A 21085-nucleotide genomic window follows, 5' to 3' on the forward strand; every position below is an offset into this window, starting at 1 on the left:
GGAGAGTCCACCACTGCTACTGGCAGGGCATTCCATGAACTCACGACTCGCTGAGTAAAGAAACTACCCCTAACATCTGTCCTATATCTACCACCCCCCCTTAATTTAAAGCTATGCCCCCTTGTAACAGCTAACTCCATGCGTGGAGAAAGATTCTCACTGTCGACCCTATCTAAACCCCTAATCATCTTATACACCTCTATCAAGTCACCCCTAAACCTTCTTTTCTCCAATGAAAACAACCCCAAGTGCCTCAGCCTCTCTCTGTAACCCCCTCCAGCCCCTACACCCCCTCCCTATCTCTGTAACCCCACCCCACCCCTACACCCCCTCCCTATCTCTGTAACCTCCCCCTGCCCCTACACACCCTCCCTATCTCTGTAACATCCCTTAGCCCTACACACTCGCCCTATCTCTGTAACCCCCTCCAGCCCCTACACCAACTCCCTATCACTGTCCCCTCTCCAGCCCCTACACCCCCTCCGTATCTCTGTCACCCCCTCCAGCCCCTACACCCCCTCCCTATCTCTATAACCCCCTCCAGCCCCTTCCACCCCCCCCCCCCCCCGCCCCCCCACCCTAGCTCTGTAACCCCCTCCAGCCTCCAGGGGTTACAGATATAGGGTATAGGGGCTGGAGCGAGTTACAGAGAGAGGGAGGGGGTGTAGGAGCTGGAGGGGGTTACAGAGACAGGGAGGGAGTGTAGGGGCTGGAGCAGGGTTACAGAGATAGATGGGTGTGTAGTGGGTTCCAGAGATAGGGAGGGGGTGTTGGGGCTGGAGCAGGGTTACAGAGACGGGGAGCGGTGTAGGGGCTGGAGCAGGGTTACAGAGACGGGGAGGGGGTGTAGGGGCTGGAGCAGGGTTACAGAGATGGGGAGGGTGTAGGGTCTGGAGCAGGGTTACAGAGATAGGGAGGGGGAGTAGGGGCTGGAGGGGGTTACAGAGAGAGGGAGGAGGTGTAGGGGCTGGAGGGGATACAGAGATAGGGAGGGGGTGTAGGGGCTGAGGGAGCTTACATAGATAGGGAGGGGCTGGAGGAGCTGGAGCAGGTTACAGAGATAAGGATGGGGTGTAGGGGCTGGAGGGGGTTACAGAGATAGGGAGGGGGTGTAGGGGCGGGAGAGGGTTACAGAGATGGGGAGGGGTTGTAGCGGCTGGAGGAGGTTACATAGATCGGGAGGGGGTGTAGGCGCTGGGGGGGTTACAGAGAGAGGGAGGGGGTGTAGGGGCTAGAGCAGGGTTACAGAGATAGGGAGGGGTATAGGGGCTGGAGCGAGTTACAGAGATAGGTAGGAGGTGTAGGGGCTGGAGCAGGGTTACAGAGATAGATAGGGGGTGTAGTGGGTTCCAGAGACATGGAGGGGGTGTAGGAGCTGGAGGTGGTTACAGAGATAGGGAGTGGGAGTAGGGGCTGGAGGGGGTTACAGAGATAGGGAGGGGGTTTAGGGGCTGGAGGAGGTGACTGTGATAGGGAGGGGGTGTAGGGGCTGGAGGGGGTTACAGAGATAGGGCGGGAGTGTAGGGGCTGGAGGGGGTTACAGAGAGAGGGAGGAGGTGTAGGGGCTGGGGTGGGTTACACAGATAGGGAGGGGATGTAGGGAACGAGGGGGTTACAGAGATAGGGAGCTAGTTTAGGGGCGGGAGGGGGTTACAGAGCTAGGGAGGGGGTGTAGGGGCTGGAGGGGCTTATAGAGATAGGGAGGGGGTGTAGGGGCTGGAGGGGGTGACAGAGATACGGAGGGAGTGTAGGGGCTGGAGAGGTGACAGTGATAGGGAGTTGGTGTAGGGGCTGGAGGGGGTTACAGAGATAGGGAGGGGGTGTAGGGGCTGAGGGAGGTTACAGAGATAGGGAGGGGGTGTAGGGGCTGAGGGAGGTTACAGAGATAGGGAGGGAGTGTAGGGGCTGGGGTGGGTTACAGAGATAGGGAGGGGATGTAGGGAACGAGGGGGTTACAGAGATAGGGAGCTAGTTTAGGGGCGGGAGTGGGTTACAGAGCTAGCGAGGGGGTGTAGGGGCTGAAGGGGGTTATAGAGATAGGGAGGGGGTGTAGGGGCTGGAGGGGGTGACAGAGATACGGAGGGGGTATAGGGCCTGGAGAGGTGACAGTGATAGGGAGTTGGTCTAGGGGCTGGAGGGGGTTACAGAGATAGGGCGGGGGTGTAGGGGCTGAGGGAGGTTACAGAGATAGGGAGTGTGTGTAGGGGCAGGGGGAGGTTACAGAGATAGGGAGGGGTGTAGGGGCTGGAGGTGGTGATTGTGATAGGGAGGGGGGTAGTGGCAGAAGGGGGTTACAGAGATAGGGAGGGTGTGTAGGGGCTGGGGTGGGTTACAGAGATCGGGAGGGGATGTAGGGAACGAGGGAGTTACAGAGATAGGGAGGGTGTGTAGGGGCTGGAGGGGGTTACAGAGATAGGGAGGGGTGTAGGGGCTGGAGCAGTGTTACAGAGATAGATAGGGGGTGTAGGAGGTTACTGAGATAGGGAGGGGGTGTAGGGGTGGCGGGTTACAGAGAATGGGAGGGTGTGTAGGGGTTGGGAGAGGTTACAGAGATAGGGAGGGGTTGTAGGGGCTGGAGGGGATACAGAGATAGGGAGGGGGTGTAGGGGTGGGGGAGGGTTACAGAGATAGGGAGGGGGTGTAGGGGCTGGAGGGGGTTACAGAGATAGAGAAGTGGTGTAGCGGCTGATGTGGGTGACAGAGATAGGGAGGGGGTGTAGGGGCTGGTGTTGGAGACAGAGATAGGGAGGGGGTGTAGGAGCTGGAGGGGGTTACAGAAATAGGGAGGGAGTGTAGGGGATTGAGGGGGTTACAGATATAGGGAGGGGTGTAGGGGCTGGAGCGGGTTACAGAGATAGGGAGGGTGTGTAGGGGCTGGAGCGGGTTACAGAGATAGGTAGGAGGTGTAGTGGGTTCCAGAGAGAGGGAGGGGGTGTCGGGGCTGGAGCAGGGTTACAGAGACATGGAGGGTGTGTAGGGGCGGAGCAGGGTTACAGAGATAGGGAGGGGGTGTAGGGGCTGTAGGAAGTTACAGAGACAGGGAGGGAGTGTAGTAGCTGTAGGAGGTTTACAGAGATAGGGAGGAGGTGTAGGGGCTGGAGGGGATACAGAGATAGGGAGGGAATGTAGGGGCGGGGGTGTTACAGAGATAGGGAGGGGGTGTAGGGGCTGAGGGAGCTTACATAGATAGGGAGGGACTGGAGGAGCTGGAGCGGGTTACAGAGATAAGGATGGGGTGTAGGGGCTGGAGGGGGTTACAGAGATAGGGAGGGGGTGTAGGGGGTTACAGAGATAGGGAGGGCGTGTAGGGGCTGGAGGAGGTTACATAGATAGGGAGGGGGTGTAGGGGCTGGAGCAGGGTTACAGAGATAGATAGGGGGTGTAGTGGGTTCCAGAGACATGGAGGGGGTGTAGGAGCTGGAGGGAGTTACAGAGATAGGGAGAGGGAGTAGGGGCTGGAGGGGGTGACAGAGATACGGAGGGGGTGTAGGGGCTGGAGAGGTGACAGTGATAGGGAGTTGGTGTAGGGGCTGGAGGGGGTTACAGAGATAGGGAGGGGGTGTAGGGGCTGAGGGAGGTTACATAGATAGGGAGGGGGTGTAGGGGCTGAGGGAGGTTACAGAGATAGGGAGGGAGTGTAGGGGCTGGGGTGGGTTACAGAGATAGGGAGGGGATGTAGGGAACGAGGGGGTTACAGAGATAGGGAGATAGTTTAGGGGCGGGAGGGGGTTACAGAGCTAGGGAGGGGGTGTAGGGGCTGAAGGGGGTTATAGAGATAGGGAGGGGGTGTAGGGGCTGGAGGGGGTGACAGAAATAGGGAGGGGGTGTAGGGGCTGGAGGGGGTGACAGAGATACGGAGGGGGTGTAGGGCCTGGAGAGGTGACAGTGATAGGGAATTGGTCTCGGGGCTGGAGGGGGTTACAGAGATAGGGCGGGGGTGTAGGGGCTGAGGGAGGTTACAGAGATAGGGAGTGTGTGTAGGGGCAGGGGGAGGTTACAGAGATAGGGAGGGGTGTAGGGCTGGAGGGGGTTACAGAGATAGGGCGGAGGTGCAGGGGCTGAGGGAGGTTACAGAGATAGGGAGGGGTGTAGGGGCTGGAGGTGGTGATTGTGATAGGGAGGGGGTGTAGGGGCAGAAGGGGTTTACAGAGATAGGGAGGGTGTGTAGGGGCTGGGGTGGGTTTCAGAGATCGGGAGGGGATGTAGGGAACAAGGGAGTTACAGAGATAGGGAGGGTGTGTAGGGGCTGGAGGGGGTTACAGAGATAGGGCGGGGGTGTAGGGGCTGAGGGAGCTTACAGAGATAGGGAGGGGTATAGGGGCAGGTGCAGGGTTACAGAGATAGATGGGGGTGTAGGAGGTTACTGAGATAGGGAGGGGGTGTAGGGGTGACGGGTTACAGAGAATGGGAGGGTGTGTAGGGGTTGGGAGAGGTTACAGAGATAGGGAGGGGTTGTAGGGGCTGGAGGGGATACAGAGATAGGGAGGGGGTGTAGGGGCTGGAGGGGGTTACAGAGATAGAGAAGTGGTGTAGCGGCTGATGTGGGTGACAGAGATAGGGAGGGGTGTAGGTGCTGGTGTTGGAGACAGAGATAGGGAGGGGGTATAGGAGCTGGAGGGGGTTACAGAAATAGGGAGGGAGTGTAGGGGATTGAGGGGGTTACAGATATAGGGAGGGGTGTAGGGGCTGGAGCGGGTTACAGAGATAAGGAGGGTGTGTAGGGGCTGGAGCGGGTTACAGAGATAGGTAGGAGGTGTAGTGGGTTCCAGAGATAGGGAGGGGGTGTCGGGGCTGGAGCAGGGTTACAGAGACGGAGAGCGGTGTAGGGGCTGGAGCAGGGGTACAGAGACGGGGAGGGGGTGTAGGGGCTGGAGGAAGTTACAGTGACGGGAGGGGTGTAGGGGCTGGAGCAGGGTTACAGAGACGGGGAGTGGGTGTAGGGGCTGGAGCAGAGTTACAGAGACGGGGAGGGGTGTATGGGCTGGAGCAGGGTTACAGAGACGGGGAGGGGTGTAGGGGCTGGAGCAGGGTTACAGAGACAGAGGGGGTGTAGGGGCTGGAGAAGGGTTACAGAGATAGGGAGGGGGTGTAGGGGCTGGAGGAGGTTACAGAGATAGGGAGGGAGTGTCGGGGCTGGAGGGAGTTCCAGAGATAGAGAGGGGGTGTAGGGCGTTACAGAGATAGGGAGGGCGTGTAGGGGCTGGAGGAGGTTACATAGATAGGGAGGGGGTGTAGGAGCGGGACAGGGTTACAGAGATGGGGAGGGGTTGTAGAGGCTGGAGGAGGTTACATAGATCGGGAGGTCGTGTAGGCGCTGTGGGGGTTACAGAGATAGGGAGGGGTGTAGGGGCTGAGGGAGGTAACAGAGACAGGGAGGGGATGTAGGGACTGGAGGGGGTTACTGAGATAGGGAGGAGATGTAGGGGCAGGGCGGGTTACACAGATAGGGAGGGGGTGTAGGGGCTGGAGGGGATACAGAGATAGGGAGGGAGTGTAGGGGCGGGGTGTTACAGAGATAGGGAGGGGGTGTAGGGGCTGAGGGAGCTTACATAGATAGGGAGGGGCTGGAGGAGCTGGAGCGGGTTACAGAGATAAGGATGGGGTGTAGGGGCTGGAGGGGCTTACAGAGATAGGAATGGGGTGTAGGGGGTTACAGAGATAGGGAGGGCGTGTAGGGGCTGGAAGAGGTTACATAGATAGGGAGGGGGTGTAGGCGCTGGGGGGGTTACAGAGATAGGGAGGGGTGTAGGGGCTGAGGGAGGTAACAGAGACAGGGAGGGGATGTAGGGGCTTGAGGGGATTACTGAGATAGGGAGGAGGTGTAGGGGCAGGGCGGGTTACAGAGATAGGGAGGGGGTGTAGGGGCTGTGGGAGGTTACAGAGATAGGAAGGTTGTGTAGGGGCTGGAGGAGGTTACAGAGACAGGGAGGGAGTGTAGTGGCTGTAGGATGTTTACAGAGATAGGGAGGAGGTGTAGGGGCTGGAGGGGATACAGAGATAGGGAGGGAGTGTAGGGACGGGGGGTTACAGAGATAGGGAGGGGGTGAAGGGGCTGAGGGAGCTTACATAGATAGGGAGGGGCTGGAGGAGCTGGAGCGGGTTACAGAGATAAGGTTGGGGTGTAGGGGCTGGAGGGGGTTACAGATATTGGGAGGGGTGTAGGGGCTGAGGGAGGTTACAGAGACGGGGAGGGAATGTAGGGGCTGGAGGGGGTTACTGAGATAGGGAGAGGGTGTAGGGACGGGGCGGGTTACAGAGATAGGGAGGGTGTGTAGGGGCTGGAGGAGGTTACAGAGACAGGGAGTGAGTGTAGTGGCTGGTGGAGGTTTACAGAGATAGGGAGGGGTTGTCGGGGCTGGAGGGGATACAGAGATAGGGCGGGGGTGTAGTGGCGGTGGGGGTTACAGAGATAGGGAGGGGGTGTCGGGGCTGAAGGAGGTTACAGAGATAGGGAGGGGGTGTAGGAGCTGGAGTGGGTTTCAGAGATAGGGAGGGGGTGTAGGGGCTTGAGGGGGTTCCAGATATAGGGTGGGGTGTAGGGACTGGAGCAGGGTTACAGAGATAGGGAGGGTGTGTAGGGGCTGGAGCAGGTTACAGAGATAGGTAGGAGGTATAGGGGCTGGAGGAGGTTTCAGAGATAGGTAGTGGGTCTAGTGGGTTCCAGAGATAGGGAGGGGGTGTCGGGGCTGGAGCAGGGTTTCAGAGACGGGGAGGGGTGTAGGGGCTGAGGGAGGTTACAGAGACAGGGAGGGGATGTAGGGGCTGGAGGAGGTTACAGAGACAGGGAGGGAGTGTAGTGGCTGTAGGAGGTTTACAGAGATAGGGAGGAGGTGTAGGGGCTGGAGGGGATACAGAGATAGGGAGGGAGTGTAGGGACGGGGGGTTACAGAGATAGGGAGGGGGTGAAGGGGCTGAGGGAGCTTACATAGATAGGGAGGGGCTGGAGGAGCTGGAGCGGGTTACAGAGATAAGGATGGGGTGTAGGTGCTGGAGGGTGTTACAGAGATAGGGAGGGGTGTAGGGGCTGGAGCAGGGTTACAGAGATAGGGAGGTTGTGTAGGGGCTGGAGCGGGTTACAGAGATAGGGAGGGGGTGTAGGTGCTGAAGGGAGTTACAGAGATAGTGAGGGGGTGTAAGGGGTTACAGAGATAGGGAGGGTGTGTAGGGGCTGGAGGGGGTTACAGGGATAGGGAGGAGGTGTAGGGGCTGGAGCAGGGTTACAGAGAAGGGGAGGGTGTGTAGGGGCTGGAGGAGGGTTACAGAGACGGAGGGGGGTGTAGGGTCTGGAGCAGAGTTACAGAGACGGAGGGGGGTGTAGGGGCTGGAGCAGGGTTACAGAGATAGGGTAAATACAATGACTGCAGATGCTGGAAACCAGATTCTGGATTAGTGATGCTGGAAGAGCACAGCAGTTCAGGCAGCATCCAAGGAGCTTTGAAATCGACGTATCGGGCAAAAGCCCTTCATCAGGAATAAAGGATAGGGAGGGAGTGGAAAGAATTGAAGAGTTAGTTGAGGCAATGCTTCCCACATTCATTCAGCAAAGAGGTTACACTGGTGTCAGGAATCGTCATTGTTGAGGAGGACTCCAGTAAGTCCCAGGATGACATGAGAAAGTGAGGTAAACAGGGGAGACTAGGGGACCTGCTGAACACCTGTAAGGTGTGAGTTTGGTCAGTCAGAGCAATTAAAGGGATTAGATTCACCTACTGTGTGGAAACAGGCCCTTCGGGCCAACAAGTCTCCACTGACCCTCCGAAGAGTAACCCGCCCAGATCCATTTCCCGCTGACTAACTCACCTAACACTATGGACAATTTAGCACGGACACATGCACATCTTTGGGCTGTGGGAGGAAACCCACACAGAGGCGGGGAGAATGTGCAAACTCCACACAGACAGTCACCTGAGGATGGAATCGAACCCAGGTCCCTGATGCTAGGAGGCAGCAGTGCTAACCACTGAGCCACCGTGCTGCCCATATAGGGGCCCTGGGATGGTAAAGTACAATTGAGAAGGTGGTGTGGCAGTAACATCACAGGCTGAGCAATCGGGAACCCCAGGCTAATATTCTGGGGATATGGGTTTGAATCCCACCAGGACAGATGGAGATATCTGAATTCAATTTTTTAAAGATTAGAATTAAAAGTTGATTTAGTGACACCCACTGCATTAAAAATCCCCATCTGGCTCACTAATGTCCATTAGGGATTGAAATCTGCCATCCTTACCTGGTCTGGCCTACAACTAACTCCAGACCCACAGCAACGGCGTTGACTCTTAACTGCCCTCTGGGGAATTAGGGTTAAATCTCAGGAAGGTTAGTGAGGCTTTAAAATATAACATTTCTCGAGGGATCGAGTGATGAAAAATGAAACAGGAAAGTGTTGTAACTCGTACAGGACCGTAATTAGTGCACAGTCTGAATCCTGCAGGCAGCTCTCAACCAGAAGGCTGTAGGGAAGACTCATTGAGATTGGACATCAGGAAAGGATACACAAGCCAGTTCAGAACTCTCTCTTCAACGTAAAAGGCTGACGTGTGACCTAATCTCCCCCTTTAAAACGATGAAAGGTTTTGGCCAAGTAGATATAGAGAGAATGTTCCCACTCACTGACAAGAGCAGAGCCAGTTGGGTTTCTGGAGACAATGTTGCGCGATTGCAAACGCTGCTGTGGTACAGTTAGATATTGAGGTGACATTTGCTCACTTTGTTCTAACCTCCGCACTCCCTCTTATCTGCCCTTCACTTCCAGCTTGCAGAGAGCTCATCCCTCGGTAAGAGCATTCCCTGCAATTCCTCTGACTAGGGATCCGAGGCTGTGAATATCTGTAGGCCTCTGGCTTTGTACAGCCAGAAGCTCGCTTGGACCTTCCCTCTGAATCAGGGCTTCCTAGTCCTGCCCCTTTCCCCCAATGGGACATCTGTGTTCCACCCAGACGACAGTACTCACATCTTTCCACCATGTGTCTGGGGAGTGGAGGCCACAGCTCACACTGTATTCCTGGCAGCAGGAGTCTGGCACTTGCGTCATGTTGAAGGCCTCAAACCAGTCGGTGTAGTTCGAAACTCCACAGCAGCCAAACTGGAAGAGCCAATAGATTACACATCAGAACAATCCCAAATAGCCACTCCGCTGTTAACCTTTCGTCAAACCCACCTACATCCAATCGTCATAGCAACATCAACTGTGTGGGCCCAAAGCCTTCTTACATTGTCGTTCCCTGCTTCTGAACTTCGACCCATCCTATAGATTAGATTACTTACAGTGTGGAAACAGGCCCTTCGGCCCAACAAGTCTACACCGACCCGCCGAAGCGCAACCCACCCAGACCCATTCCCCTACATTTACCCCTTCACCTAACACTACGGGCAATTTAACTTGGCCAATTCACCTAACCTGCACATTTTTGGATTGTGGGAGGAAACCGGAGCACCCGGAGGAAACCCACACATGGTGTGGTGCAAACTCCACACAGAGAGTCTCCTGAGGCGGGAATTGAACCCGTGTCTCTGGCGCTGTGAGGCAGCAGTGCTAACCACTGTGCCACCGTGCCGTACTGCTCTCCTACTCCACAGTTTGTGCCCTAGAATATTTCCTCAAGTCAATTGGAGTGACACGGTGTCAATTCCTGCACTGATCAAGGTTATGACAAAGGACTCTCCTTCTCAACCTCTCCCTGAGGTGTAGTGACCCTCAGACTAAACCACCAACATTTGCCTCCAACTAATTAGAGAACCAGAGAGAGAGAGAGAGACCCCGCCTTGGTCTGGTCGGACTGAGGTGATTGGAGCCACACACCATGTGCTTAATTCCTGGAGTGGGTCTTGAACCCTCTAACTCTGAGACAAGAACAATGCACTGCAAAATGGAGCCTCAGTGGTTAGCACTGCTGCCTCACAGTGCCAGGGACCCAGGTTCGATTCCACTCTTTGGTGACTTTCTGTGTAGAGTTTGCACATTCTCTCTGTGTCTGCACATGTTTCCCCTGGGTGTTCCGGTTTCCTTCAAAGATGTGCAGGTTGAGTGGATTAGCCATGCTGAATTACCCTTGATGTCCAGGGATGTGCAGGTTGAGTGGATTAGCCATGCTGAATTACCCTTGATGTCCTGGGATGTGCAGGTTGGGTGGATTAGCCATGCTGAATTACCCTTGATGTCCAGGGATGTGCAGGTTGGGTGGATTAGCCATGGGAAATGCAGGGTTATGGGGATGGAGGATGGATCTGGGTGGGACGCTCTTTGGAGAGTTGGTGTAGACTCAATAGGCTGAATGGCCTGCTTCCACACTGTAGGGGTTCTATGATTCAAAAAAAAGGCTACAACACTTTCCGAATCCCATACTATCCCCTGTCTGACAACTGGCTGGAGGCAGGCAGTGAGGGAAGGAGGCGATTGTTCCAATTCAGAGAGCAACTTGTTGAAGGATAGGACTGGAGCCAATCATTTCACATTCTTGCATTTATTTACAGACTGAAACATTCCACACACTGGCCTCCTAGTGTCAAAGTCTTAATAAGTATTTCTTGACAGATGCTCAGTGAAAGCCACAGTTAATGCTCTCTACTTGTGTACAATTAAACAAAATTAATAGACAGTTCACAGAGACTGGCAGGAGGAGCAGCAGGCTTGGGAAAATGAAGGCCTTTGGGAATTTTCTGGCTGAGTCGTAAACAGCAGGACAGCTCAGAGTGGAATAAAACCTCCACCAACCGTTCCCGGATCCAAGGAAACGACTCCATTTTGCAGTGCATTATTCTTGTCTCAGAGTTACAAGGGCTCAAGACCCACTCCAGGAATTACGCACAAAATCCATGGTGTGTGACTCCAGTCACCTCAGTCCCACCAGACCAAAGTGGGCTCTCTCTAATTAGAGGGAGGGGGTCAGTACACCTCAGGTGGGGGGAGGGGTTGAGAAGGAGAGTCCGTTGTGGTCACCTCACCCAGCGCAGGGATTGAACCTGTTGGTTTAATCTGGTAACTGAGCTAACATCTCCCTCGATGGGTATCTCTTTATAATTGTATCACCTTCCTCCAAATCCTTAATTATTCATTTCTGCAGACCAGACCTTTATAAAGGCAATTTGGATCCTTTGAACATTGAACTGCTAACTTAGTAAATGACATCTCCATTGATCTAATTAATTGCCCTTTTGTAAACAGGACAGTGAAGGCGGCGTTTGGTCTGCTTGCCTTTATTGGTCAGTGCATTGAGTACAGAAGGTGGGAGGTCATGTTGCGGCTGTACAGGACATTGGTTCGGCCACTTTTGGAATATTGTGTTCAATTCTGGTCTCCCTGCTGTAGGAAGGATGTTGTGAAACTTGAAAGGGTTCAGAAAAGATTTACAAGGATGTTGCCAGGGTTGGAGGATTTGAGCTACAGGGAGAGGCTGAACAGGCTGGGGCTGTTTTCCCTGGAGCATTGGAGGCTGAGGGGTGACCTTATAGAGGTTTATAAAATCATGGGGGGCATAGATAGGATAAATAGACAAGGTCTTTTTCCCAGGGTAGGGGAGTTCAAAACTCCTGGGGCATAGGTTTAGGGTGAGAGGGAAAAGATATAAAAGGGGCCTAAGGGACAACTTTTTCACGCAGAGGGTGGTGTGTGTGTATGGAATGAGCTGCCAGAGGAAGTGGTGGAGGCTGGTACAATTGCAACATTTAAAAGGCATCTGGATGGGTATATGAATAGGAAGGTTTTGGAGGGATATGGGCCGGGTGCTGGCAATTGGGACTAGATTAATTTAGGATATCTGGTCGGCATGGACAAGTTGGACCGAAGGGTCTGTTTCTGTGCTGTACATCTCTATGACTCTAATTATATGTAATTTATTATTGCCACTTAAAATTAATGAACACCTCCTTTCTCCTCTGCCCTGAACTCTGACGATCATTCTTGTTCATAGGCCCAGCTTCCAAAAAGAAACCCCTTCCAAATAGAAACGAACAGACAAATAGCTGGAGAAACTCAGCAGGTTGGGCAGCAGATGAGCAAACATGACTAATATTGCAGCTCTATGCCCTTCCAGACAACATGAGGCCTTGCAGTTTAAAGCTCCCGCTCTCCCTGAAGTGTGAACTGGCAACATCGAGTGGACCTACATCAGTCTGGATGATGCTCCAAGCATTTGTCAGGCCAATGTTTCCGTCCGTCTCAAACAACCAAAGACCTTCCTTCAGATCATCTCGGACATAAGTGTCGATCTGAGGGAGAGAGGGAGAGGCTTGTGTTAATCAGGGATTAAAAGCTGTGCTGTTACAAACTCCAGGGAACGGGGAGGCAGCTGCATGGTGATATTACCACTGGACTGTTAATCCAGAGAGCCAGTTAATTTCTGGGACCCACATTTAAATTCAATAAAAACATTTGATATGAAGAGTCTAATGATGACCATTGTTGATTTTTGGGGAAACCCATCTTGTTCATTTAATGTCTTTGAGGGAAGGAAACTGCCATCCTTACCTGGTCTGGCCTACATGTGACTCCAGACCCACAGCAAGGTGGTTGCCCCCTGGACAATTAGGGCTGGTCTAACCAGGGATATCCTCATCCCATGAATGAAGAAACAAAAAGACTCAGGCAAGTTCATAGTCTGGGAGAGGATTATCGAGGTTGCTGTTTTATGGATTGGTGAGACCACCTTTGACATGAAGTGCTGATGGCATTGACATCTGCCAATCCTCGGGAAACTAGGAGCTGCCAGAGGAAGTGGTGGAGGCTGGTACAATTGAAACATTTAAGAGGCATCTGGATGGGTATATGAATAGGAAGGTTTGGAGGGATATGGGCCGGGTGCTGGCAGGTGGGACTTGATTGGGTTGGGATATCTGGTCAGCATGGACTGGTTGGACCGAAGAGTCTGTTTCCATGCTGTACATCTCTACGACTCTACGACTGAGGGTCAGCGTACGGGAGGTTTGGGAGGGCACTGTGTTTGCCCATTCTGTCCTCCAAATCTTTGGAACTTCTACACTTGACTCTTTGACAGCACCCAATCTCCAACCTTGAGGTACCCCTGTCCTAACACTCAGCAAACCCCCACCTCCTGTACTTCCCCTTAGCTCGCCTTCCTGTGTCCCCATTGAACAGCACCTTGAGGTGATGATTCTCATTCTTGCTTTCAAATATCACCATGTCAACAACCCCCGCCCCCCCACCACCGCTGGTCTCCGTAACCCCCTCGAGCCCCCACAGCCCTCTGAGTTACCTGCACCCCTCTAATCCTGATTTCTTGTGGCCCACCATAATCTCCCGACACTCAACTGCTCCACATTTGATGACCATGCCTTCTGCTTCCATGGCCCCAAAGTTCCAAAGTTTGCCTCTCTCTGCCCTTTCACGATGCTCTTTCAAAACCTACTCCCTTTGTTATAGCTTTTGGTGTTTTGAAATATGCTTCAGCCTCATGTTTAATTTCATAACACAGCTGTGAAGTACTTCCACTCTGCCAAAAGGCGCTATTCAAATGCAATCTCTTGTAGCTCCAGGCTTTCATACTCAGAGAGCTCTGGGTAGGGTTAGGAGTTAGGCCCATCTCTTCAGAGATCCTGTTGGGACTCTTACCAAAGGGCAAAGGTCAAGTGTCACTGGCTCCAGTTGACGCTGCACCTCGTCGCCATAGTTACATCACCATGGTGATGGTGCCTTGGTGACACCCAGAGAGCTTCCTCACCTCATTATTGATTGGTCACTTGACCAAAGGTGAAAGGCCGGGTGACGTGTGTGTGTGTGTGTGTGTGTGTGTGTGTGTGTGTGTGTGAGATTGGACCTTTGTGAACAAGCTGCAGCATCCCCTTCATTCTTGACAGGGTGTTCATTCGAAAGCAGAGCAAGGTGACTTGCTCAGAGGGGTGCTCTGGGAGTGTCTCCAAGCAGGAACAATTCCCAAGATGAGCCCTCGTTTCCCTGAGGGACTTAGTGAAACGGAGAGGAATGGTGCAGGATTTGACATTGATGCAATGCGAAATGTCACGCAGTCCACTGAAGTTTCCTGACAGAATCTGCCCCTCAGTATCAGCTACGGCCTACAAAGGCCTACAGTCTATCACTCACTGAATGGGGATCCCAGTGGGAGCATGGTCAAGTCTTCGATGTGATGACGAATGTCAGTGGGAACGGCCAGATCTCGGAATCTCTCCCTCTCTCACTGCACCGAGGGGAATGAGGAATCGAATCCTCTGGTAGAGAGTACCATGGAGGAAGAAATAGACGCTGTGAGGGAACTCCCACGGCCAACTCTGAAAGCTGATTCACCTCAATATCAAGGCCCAGTCAGGAATAAAGGCCCCGTTGTCAGTCCCAGTCACCGGATCCGTGTCTCATCGGATACACATGCTGAAGCAGGTTGTGTCCAGCATAACCCAGAGTGGAGATTACCATCACCCACCGCCCCAGCTCCTCTCCAAAGGCCTGACCCCTCCCATCATCCATCCACCATGAATCTGAGCTTATCCAAACATTTGCTGACCCTTGTCCTGACTCACCATACCTCCTCATTGACCTACACTGGGGTCTAGTACAGCAATAGTTCATTCTAAAATCTTTCATCCTCTGATTGTTTCTCCATAATCTCCCTGTGGTTCCTACATGCCTCTGAGCCTCCTGTACAGGCCTCTGAGCCTCCTGTACAGGCCTCTGAGCCTCCTGTACAGGCCTCTGAGCCTCCTGTACAGGCCTCTGAGCCTCCTGTACATGCCTCTGAGCCTCCTGTACAGATCTCTGAGCCTTCTGTACAGGCCTCTGAGCCTTCTGTACAGGCCTCTGAGCCTTCTGTACAGGCCTCTGAGCCTTCTGTACAGATATCTGAGCCTTCTGTACAGGCCTCTGAGCCTCATGTACAGATCTCTGAGCCTCCTGTACAGGCCTCTGAGCCTTCTGTACAGGTCTTTGACCCTCTCCATCGGCCTTGGAGCCCCCTCTACAGAAAGCCGATCTCTGCAGAGAATTCTTTCTTCTCTCTTTTCCTGAAGAGTTAGTGGGTGCTTTAGGGATATTTAGAGGGATAATACCTCTATATTACTGAACTGTTAACGTGAAGACTGGCTGAGTGGTCAGCACTGCTGCCTCACAGCGCCAAGGACCCAGGTTCGATGCCAGCCTCGGGTGACAGTCTGTGTGGAGTTTGCACATTCTCCCCGTGTCTGCGTGGGTTTCCTTCGGGTACTCCGGTTTCCTCCCACAGTCCAAAGATGTGCAGATTTGGTGGATTGGCCATGCTAAATTGCCAGAGATGTGTAGATTAGGTGGATCAGCCATGGGAAATAGAGGGGTGGGTCTGGGTGGGACATGATGGGTTGGTGTAGACATGATGGGCCAAATGGCCTGTTTCCACACTCTAGGGATTCTATGACTGCATCGTCATTGAACAATTTGATGGTAATTATGGTGCTTATTAAGAAATCTGATGTTGTTTAGCTTGTATATTATTGTTCAAAATCTGTTAAAGTTAATTGGTCATCTTAGAAAATACAGGCGTAATCTTTATTGCGGTTAGTGATCTGGGGAGTGGTGATGGGACTAGATTGACCGTGCCCCCCCCACCTCCAGCCTCCGTCGATACAGTCTCCAAGGAGACAGTTTCAAACTTTGTCGATGATATGAGACTAGGAAGAACTGGATAGTCTTGAGGAGGACAGTGTGGAACTCCAACAGGACACCGACAGCCTTCTTCAGAACTAATTATAGCTGGGAAAAGATTAGATTAGATTCCCTAGAGTGTGGAAGCAGGCCCTTCGGCCCAACAAGTCCACACGACCCTCTGAAGAGTAACCCACCCAGACCCATTCCCCTCCCCTATATATACCCCTGATTAATGTACCTAATGCTATGGGCAATTTACACATGCGGAATGAAGATCCTGAGGAAGTGCTGGCTATGGGTACAGTTACAGCATTCAGAAGGCATTTGGATCTGTACATGAATAGGAGGGGCCTGGAGGGATGTGGGCTGGGAGCAGGCAGGTGGGACTGGTTTACTTTGGGATTCAGGTCGGCATGCAGTTGAAACGTTTTCAAAGAGCAGTTAATAAAGGGGTGCTTTGGGCAATGGTGACTTGGATTTGTCACTGTGGATGTGAAAGACTTTTCTATGTAAAAATTTGCCCCCATCCCTTTTTTTTAAAATGTCTCTCCTCTCACCTTAAAAATGTGCCTCCGTGCCTTGACATCCACACCCTATGGAAAAGACACTGAGCATTAACTCTATCGATAGCCCTCATTATTTTATAAGCTTCGAGAAGGTCGCCCCCTCAACCTCCTGTGTTCCAGAGAGAAGGTCCCAGCCAATGCAGCCTTTCTTTATAACCTAGACCTTCCATACCCGGCAACATCTCAGTAAATCTCTTCTGAACCCTCTCCAGCTGAACAATATCCTTCCTATAACAGGGCGACCTGAACTGGACACAGTATTCTAGAAGAGACCTCACCAACATCCTGTACAACCTCAACAAGATTAGATTCCCTACAGTGTGGAAACAGGCCCTTCAGCCCACTGACCCTCCAAAGAGTAACCCACCCAGACCCATTTCCCTCTGACTAATGCACCTGACACTAAGGGCAATTTAGCATGGTCAATTCACCCTAACCTGCACATCTTCGGACTGTGGGAGGAAACCCACGCAGACACGGGGAGAATGTGCAATCTCCACACAGACAGTCGCCCGAGGCTGGAATCGAACCCGAGTCCCTGGTGTTGTGAGGCAGCAGTGCTGACCACTGAGCCACCTTGCTGCCCCCAACATGGCTTCCCAACTCCTACACTCAAAGGACTGAGCGATGAAAGCAAGCGTGCTAAATGCCTTCGTAACCATCCTGTCTATATGTAATGCAGATGTCAAAAAATTGTGCCCCTGAATCCCTAAATCCCTAGGTTCTACAACACTATGGGACTGTGTGTGCGCGTCTGTCTGTTGTGTGTGTCCGTGTGTATCTGTCTGTCTGTCTGTGTGTTTGTGCATGTGTGTGTGTGTTTTTCCAGCTCTCTCAATTATAACATCCAGCTGCAGACATTATGAAAAGTCTTTCACATCCACAGTGACAAATCCAGGTCACCATCGCCCAATGCACCCCTTTATTGGCTGCTCTCTGAAAACCTTTCATCGAGAAGCAGTCTCCAGTCGGATGATGACATTTAATTACCCAGCACCTTTAGCAGGCGATCAGCCAGCATCTTTGAACGATTCATCACCGAGTCTCTGGATATTTCGAACCTTGAACTCTGCTCTATGTTATTTAACAGATGACAATAACTGCACGATTTAATCAGCTTTCTCTGCGAGCTGCTGCTCCCTGGTTTATATCCTGTAAACCCCGCTGGGAATTGCTAAATGTGGTGCCTCAGAAATGGAAAGAAATGTTTATCAGCTGAGGCCATGAACCGTGCTGATGGAGATTTACGTGAGCTACAATAAGCTGCCATCCATTCCTTACCAACATTGATGCTGGAAACAGAGAGGGATTGAGGAATGCGGCAGGGTCTGGGAACACTGTACCAAGAACCAAGGTTTCAGGTGCAGTGACCATCTTCACATCAGTTTTGTTTTGATGTTTGTACCTACAGATTCAAATAATTGCTACAAGAATATGCCAGATTGATTGGTGTCTCATCCAGAGGGAATGGTAGCAAAGACCAGAAGATGTAGGAGCAGAATTAGGCCATTCAGCCCATCGAGTATGTCCCACCATTCCATCATGGCTGATACATTTCTCAACCCCACGGTCCTGTCTCCTCTCCATAACCTCTGACCCCCTTACTAAGCAAGAACTGACCTATCTCTGTCCTAAAGACACTCAATGACGTGGCCACCATAGCTCTCTGCAGCAATGGGTTCCATAAGACCATAAGACATACGAGTGAAAGCAAGGCCATTTGGCCCATCATGTCCACTCCGCCATTTAATCTTCCCTCCAGCTCAAGCAATTCTTCCTCATCTCAGTTTTAAAGGGTCGTCCCTTCACTGGGAGGCTGTACCCTCGGGTCGCAGTCTCACCTCCTACTGGAATCATTTTCTCCACAACCACTCTATCCAGACCTCTCAGTGTGCGTGAAGTTTCAATCAGATCCTATCCTCATCCTCCATGAAGTACACGCTCAGAGTGCTCAACAGCTCCTCATATGACAAGCCCTTCATCCTCAGGATCAATCTTGTGAAGCTTCCTCTGGACCCCTCCAAGGCCAGCACATCCTTCCTGAGATACAGGGCCCAAAACTGCTCACCATATTCCGAATGCAGTCTGACCAGAGCCTTGTACAGCCTCAGCAGTACATCCCTGCTCTTGTATTCTAGTCCCCTTGAAATGAATGCTAACGTTGCAGTTGCCTTCCTAACTGTCAGCTGAACTTGCATGTTAGCCGAAAGAGAATCCTGAACTGGGAACTGTCATATCAGCCAGGGAGACTGTCATCTCACCCACAGAGACTGGCATCGCAGCCAGTGCCAACCAGTAGCCACTTCACCAGAATATGGGGCACAATCTCTCGGCCATTGATATCGGGGGAGAAAGATGGCTGTTGTGTGAGGAGTGGTGAAGACAGCACGCATTCCCATGAACCGACTGTGACAGTTCACGGAGCTGTTCGGAGGTGGTTTCCTCACCTGATTCCTGTAGACGCAGAAGAGAATGCCTCCAATAATCTCCAACAGAAAGATCATGAGCAACAAGATGAAAAACTGGAGAAAAACAAACAGAAACACAGGGAACTGTTAGTGGAAGGAGTTGGAAGGAGAGAATGTATCACTTAGTCCCAGTGACCAAAAACGCAACACTGTCCTTCACAGTGTACACACTGCACCCACACACATATACACACTCACACTGTGTCCTTTACAGTGTACACACAGCACCCACACACATATACACACTCACACTGTGTCCTTTACAGTGTACACACAGCACCCACATACATATACACACTCACACAGTGTCCTTTACAGTGTACACACAGCACCCACATACATAGACACACTCACACTGTGTCCTTTACAGTGTACACACAGCACCCACACACATAGACACACTCTCACTGTGTCCTTTACAGTGTACACACAGCACCCTCTCACATATACACACTCTCACAGTGCCCTTTTCAATGTACACACAGCACCCACACACATATACACACTCACACTGTGTCCTTTACAGTGTACACACAGCACCCACACACATAGACACACACACTGTGTCCTTTACAGTGTACACACAGCACCCACACACGTATACACACTCACACTGTGTCCTTTACAGTGTACACACAGCACTCTGACACATATACACACTCTCAGTGTTCTTTACAGAATACACACAGAACGCTCACACACATACACACTCTCACAGTGTCCTTTACAGTGTACACACAGCACCCTCACACATATACACACTCAGTGTCATTTACAGTGTACACACAGCACCCACACACATAGACACACTCACACTGTGTCCTTTACAGTGTACACACAGCACCCACATACATATACACACTCACACAGTGTCCTTTACAGTGTACACACAGCACCCTCTCACATATACACACTCACAGTGTCCTTTACAGTATACACACAGCACCCACACACATATACACACTCACACTGTGTCCTTTACAGTGTACACACAGCACCCACACACATATACACACTCACACTGTGTCCTTTACAGTGTACACACAGCACCCTCTCCATATAAAACACTCACACTGTGTCCTTTACAGTGTACACACTGCACCCTCACACATATACACACTCACACTGTGTCCTTTACAGCGTGCATATAGCACCCACTCACATATACACATTCAAACTGTGTCCTTTACAGTGTACGCACAGCACCCACACACAAATACACACTCAACCTGTGTCCTTTATAGTGTACACACAGCACCCTTACATGTATACACACTCACCCTGTGTCCTTTATAGTGTACACACAGCACCCTCTCACATATAGACACTGTGTCCTTTACAGTGTACACACAGCACCCTCTCACTTTTACACACACAGTGTCTTTAACAGTGCACACACTGCACCCTCACATGTATACACACTCACACTGTGTCCTTCACAGTGTACGCACAGCACACTCTCACATATAGACACCCACACTGTGTCATTTACAGTGTACGCACAGCACCCTCACATATACACACACTCACACTGTATCCTTTATAGTGCACACACAGCACCCTCACACACAAGTACACACTCATACTGTGTCCCTTATGGTGTACATACAGCACCCCCTCACATATACACACTCACACTGTGTCCTTTACAGTGTACGCACAGCACCCTCTCACATATACACACTCACACTGTGTCCTTTACAGTGTACGCACAGCACACTCTCACATATAGACACCCACACTGTGTCATTTACAGTGTACGCACAGCACCCTCACATATACACACACTCACACTGTATCCTTTATAGTGCACACACAGCACCCTCACACATATACACACTCATACTGTGTCCCTTATGGTGTAAATACAGCACCCTCTCACATATACAAACTCAAACAGTGTCCTTTACAGTGTACACACTGAAACCTCTCACATATACACACTCACACTGTGTCCTTTACAGTGTACATACTGCACCCTCTCACATATACACACTCACACTGTGTCCTTTACAGCGTGCATACAGCACCCACTCACATATACACATTCACGCTGTGTCCTTTACAGTGTACACACTGCACCCTCACACATATACACAATCACACTGTGTCCTTTTCAGTGTACACACAGCACCCTTACATGTATACACACTCACCCGATGTCCTTTATAGTGTACACACAGCACCCTCTCACATATACACACTCACACTGTGTCCTTTACAGTGTACACACAGCACCCTCTCACTTTTACACACACACAGTGTCTTTAACAGTGCACACACTGCACCCTCACATGTATACATACTCACACTGTGTCATTTACAGTGTAGGCACAGCACCCTCACATATATACACACTCACACTGTATCCTTTATAGTGCAAACACAGTACCCTCACACACAAGTACACACTCATACTGTGTCCCTTACGGTGTGCACACAGCACCCTCTCACATATACAGACTCAA

The 21085-nt window shown here is 51.8% G+C and overlaps 1 protein-coding gene across 1 annotated transcript in view; it reads right to left on the minus strand.

The window, feature by feature from the left end:
• The window catches only part of LOC122548290 (tetraspanin-4-like), a 96818-nt gene that overhangs the window by 13871 nt on the left and 61862 nt on the right, over positions 1–21085 (minus strand). The window contains exons 3-5 of the mRNA XM_087996196.1: positions 18597–18671; positions 12106–12207; positions 8954–9085 (exon numbers count right to left, since the gene is read on the minus strand). Of these exons, the coding sequence (XP_087852322.1) occupies positions 8954–9085; positions 12106–12207; positions 18597–18671 (309 nt within the window). The remainder of the gene's footprint in view (positions 1–8953; positions 9086–12105; positions 12208–18596; positions 18672–21085) is intronic.

Source organism: Chiloscyllium plagiosum, unplaced genomic scaffold (assembly GCF_037043375.1).
Source record: "Chiloscyllium plagiosum isolate Xiang-an unplaced genomic scaffold, Cpla_swu_hap1 HiC_scaffold_18, whole genome shotgun sequence".
In the NCBI taxonomy this organism is placed as follows: Eukaryota; Metazoa; Chordata; class Chondrichthyes; order Orectolobiformes; family Hemiscylliidae; genus Chiloscyllium; species Chiloscyllium plagiosum.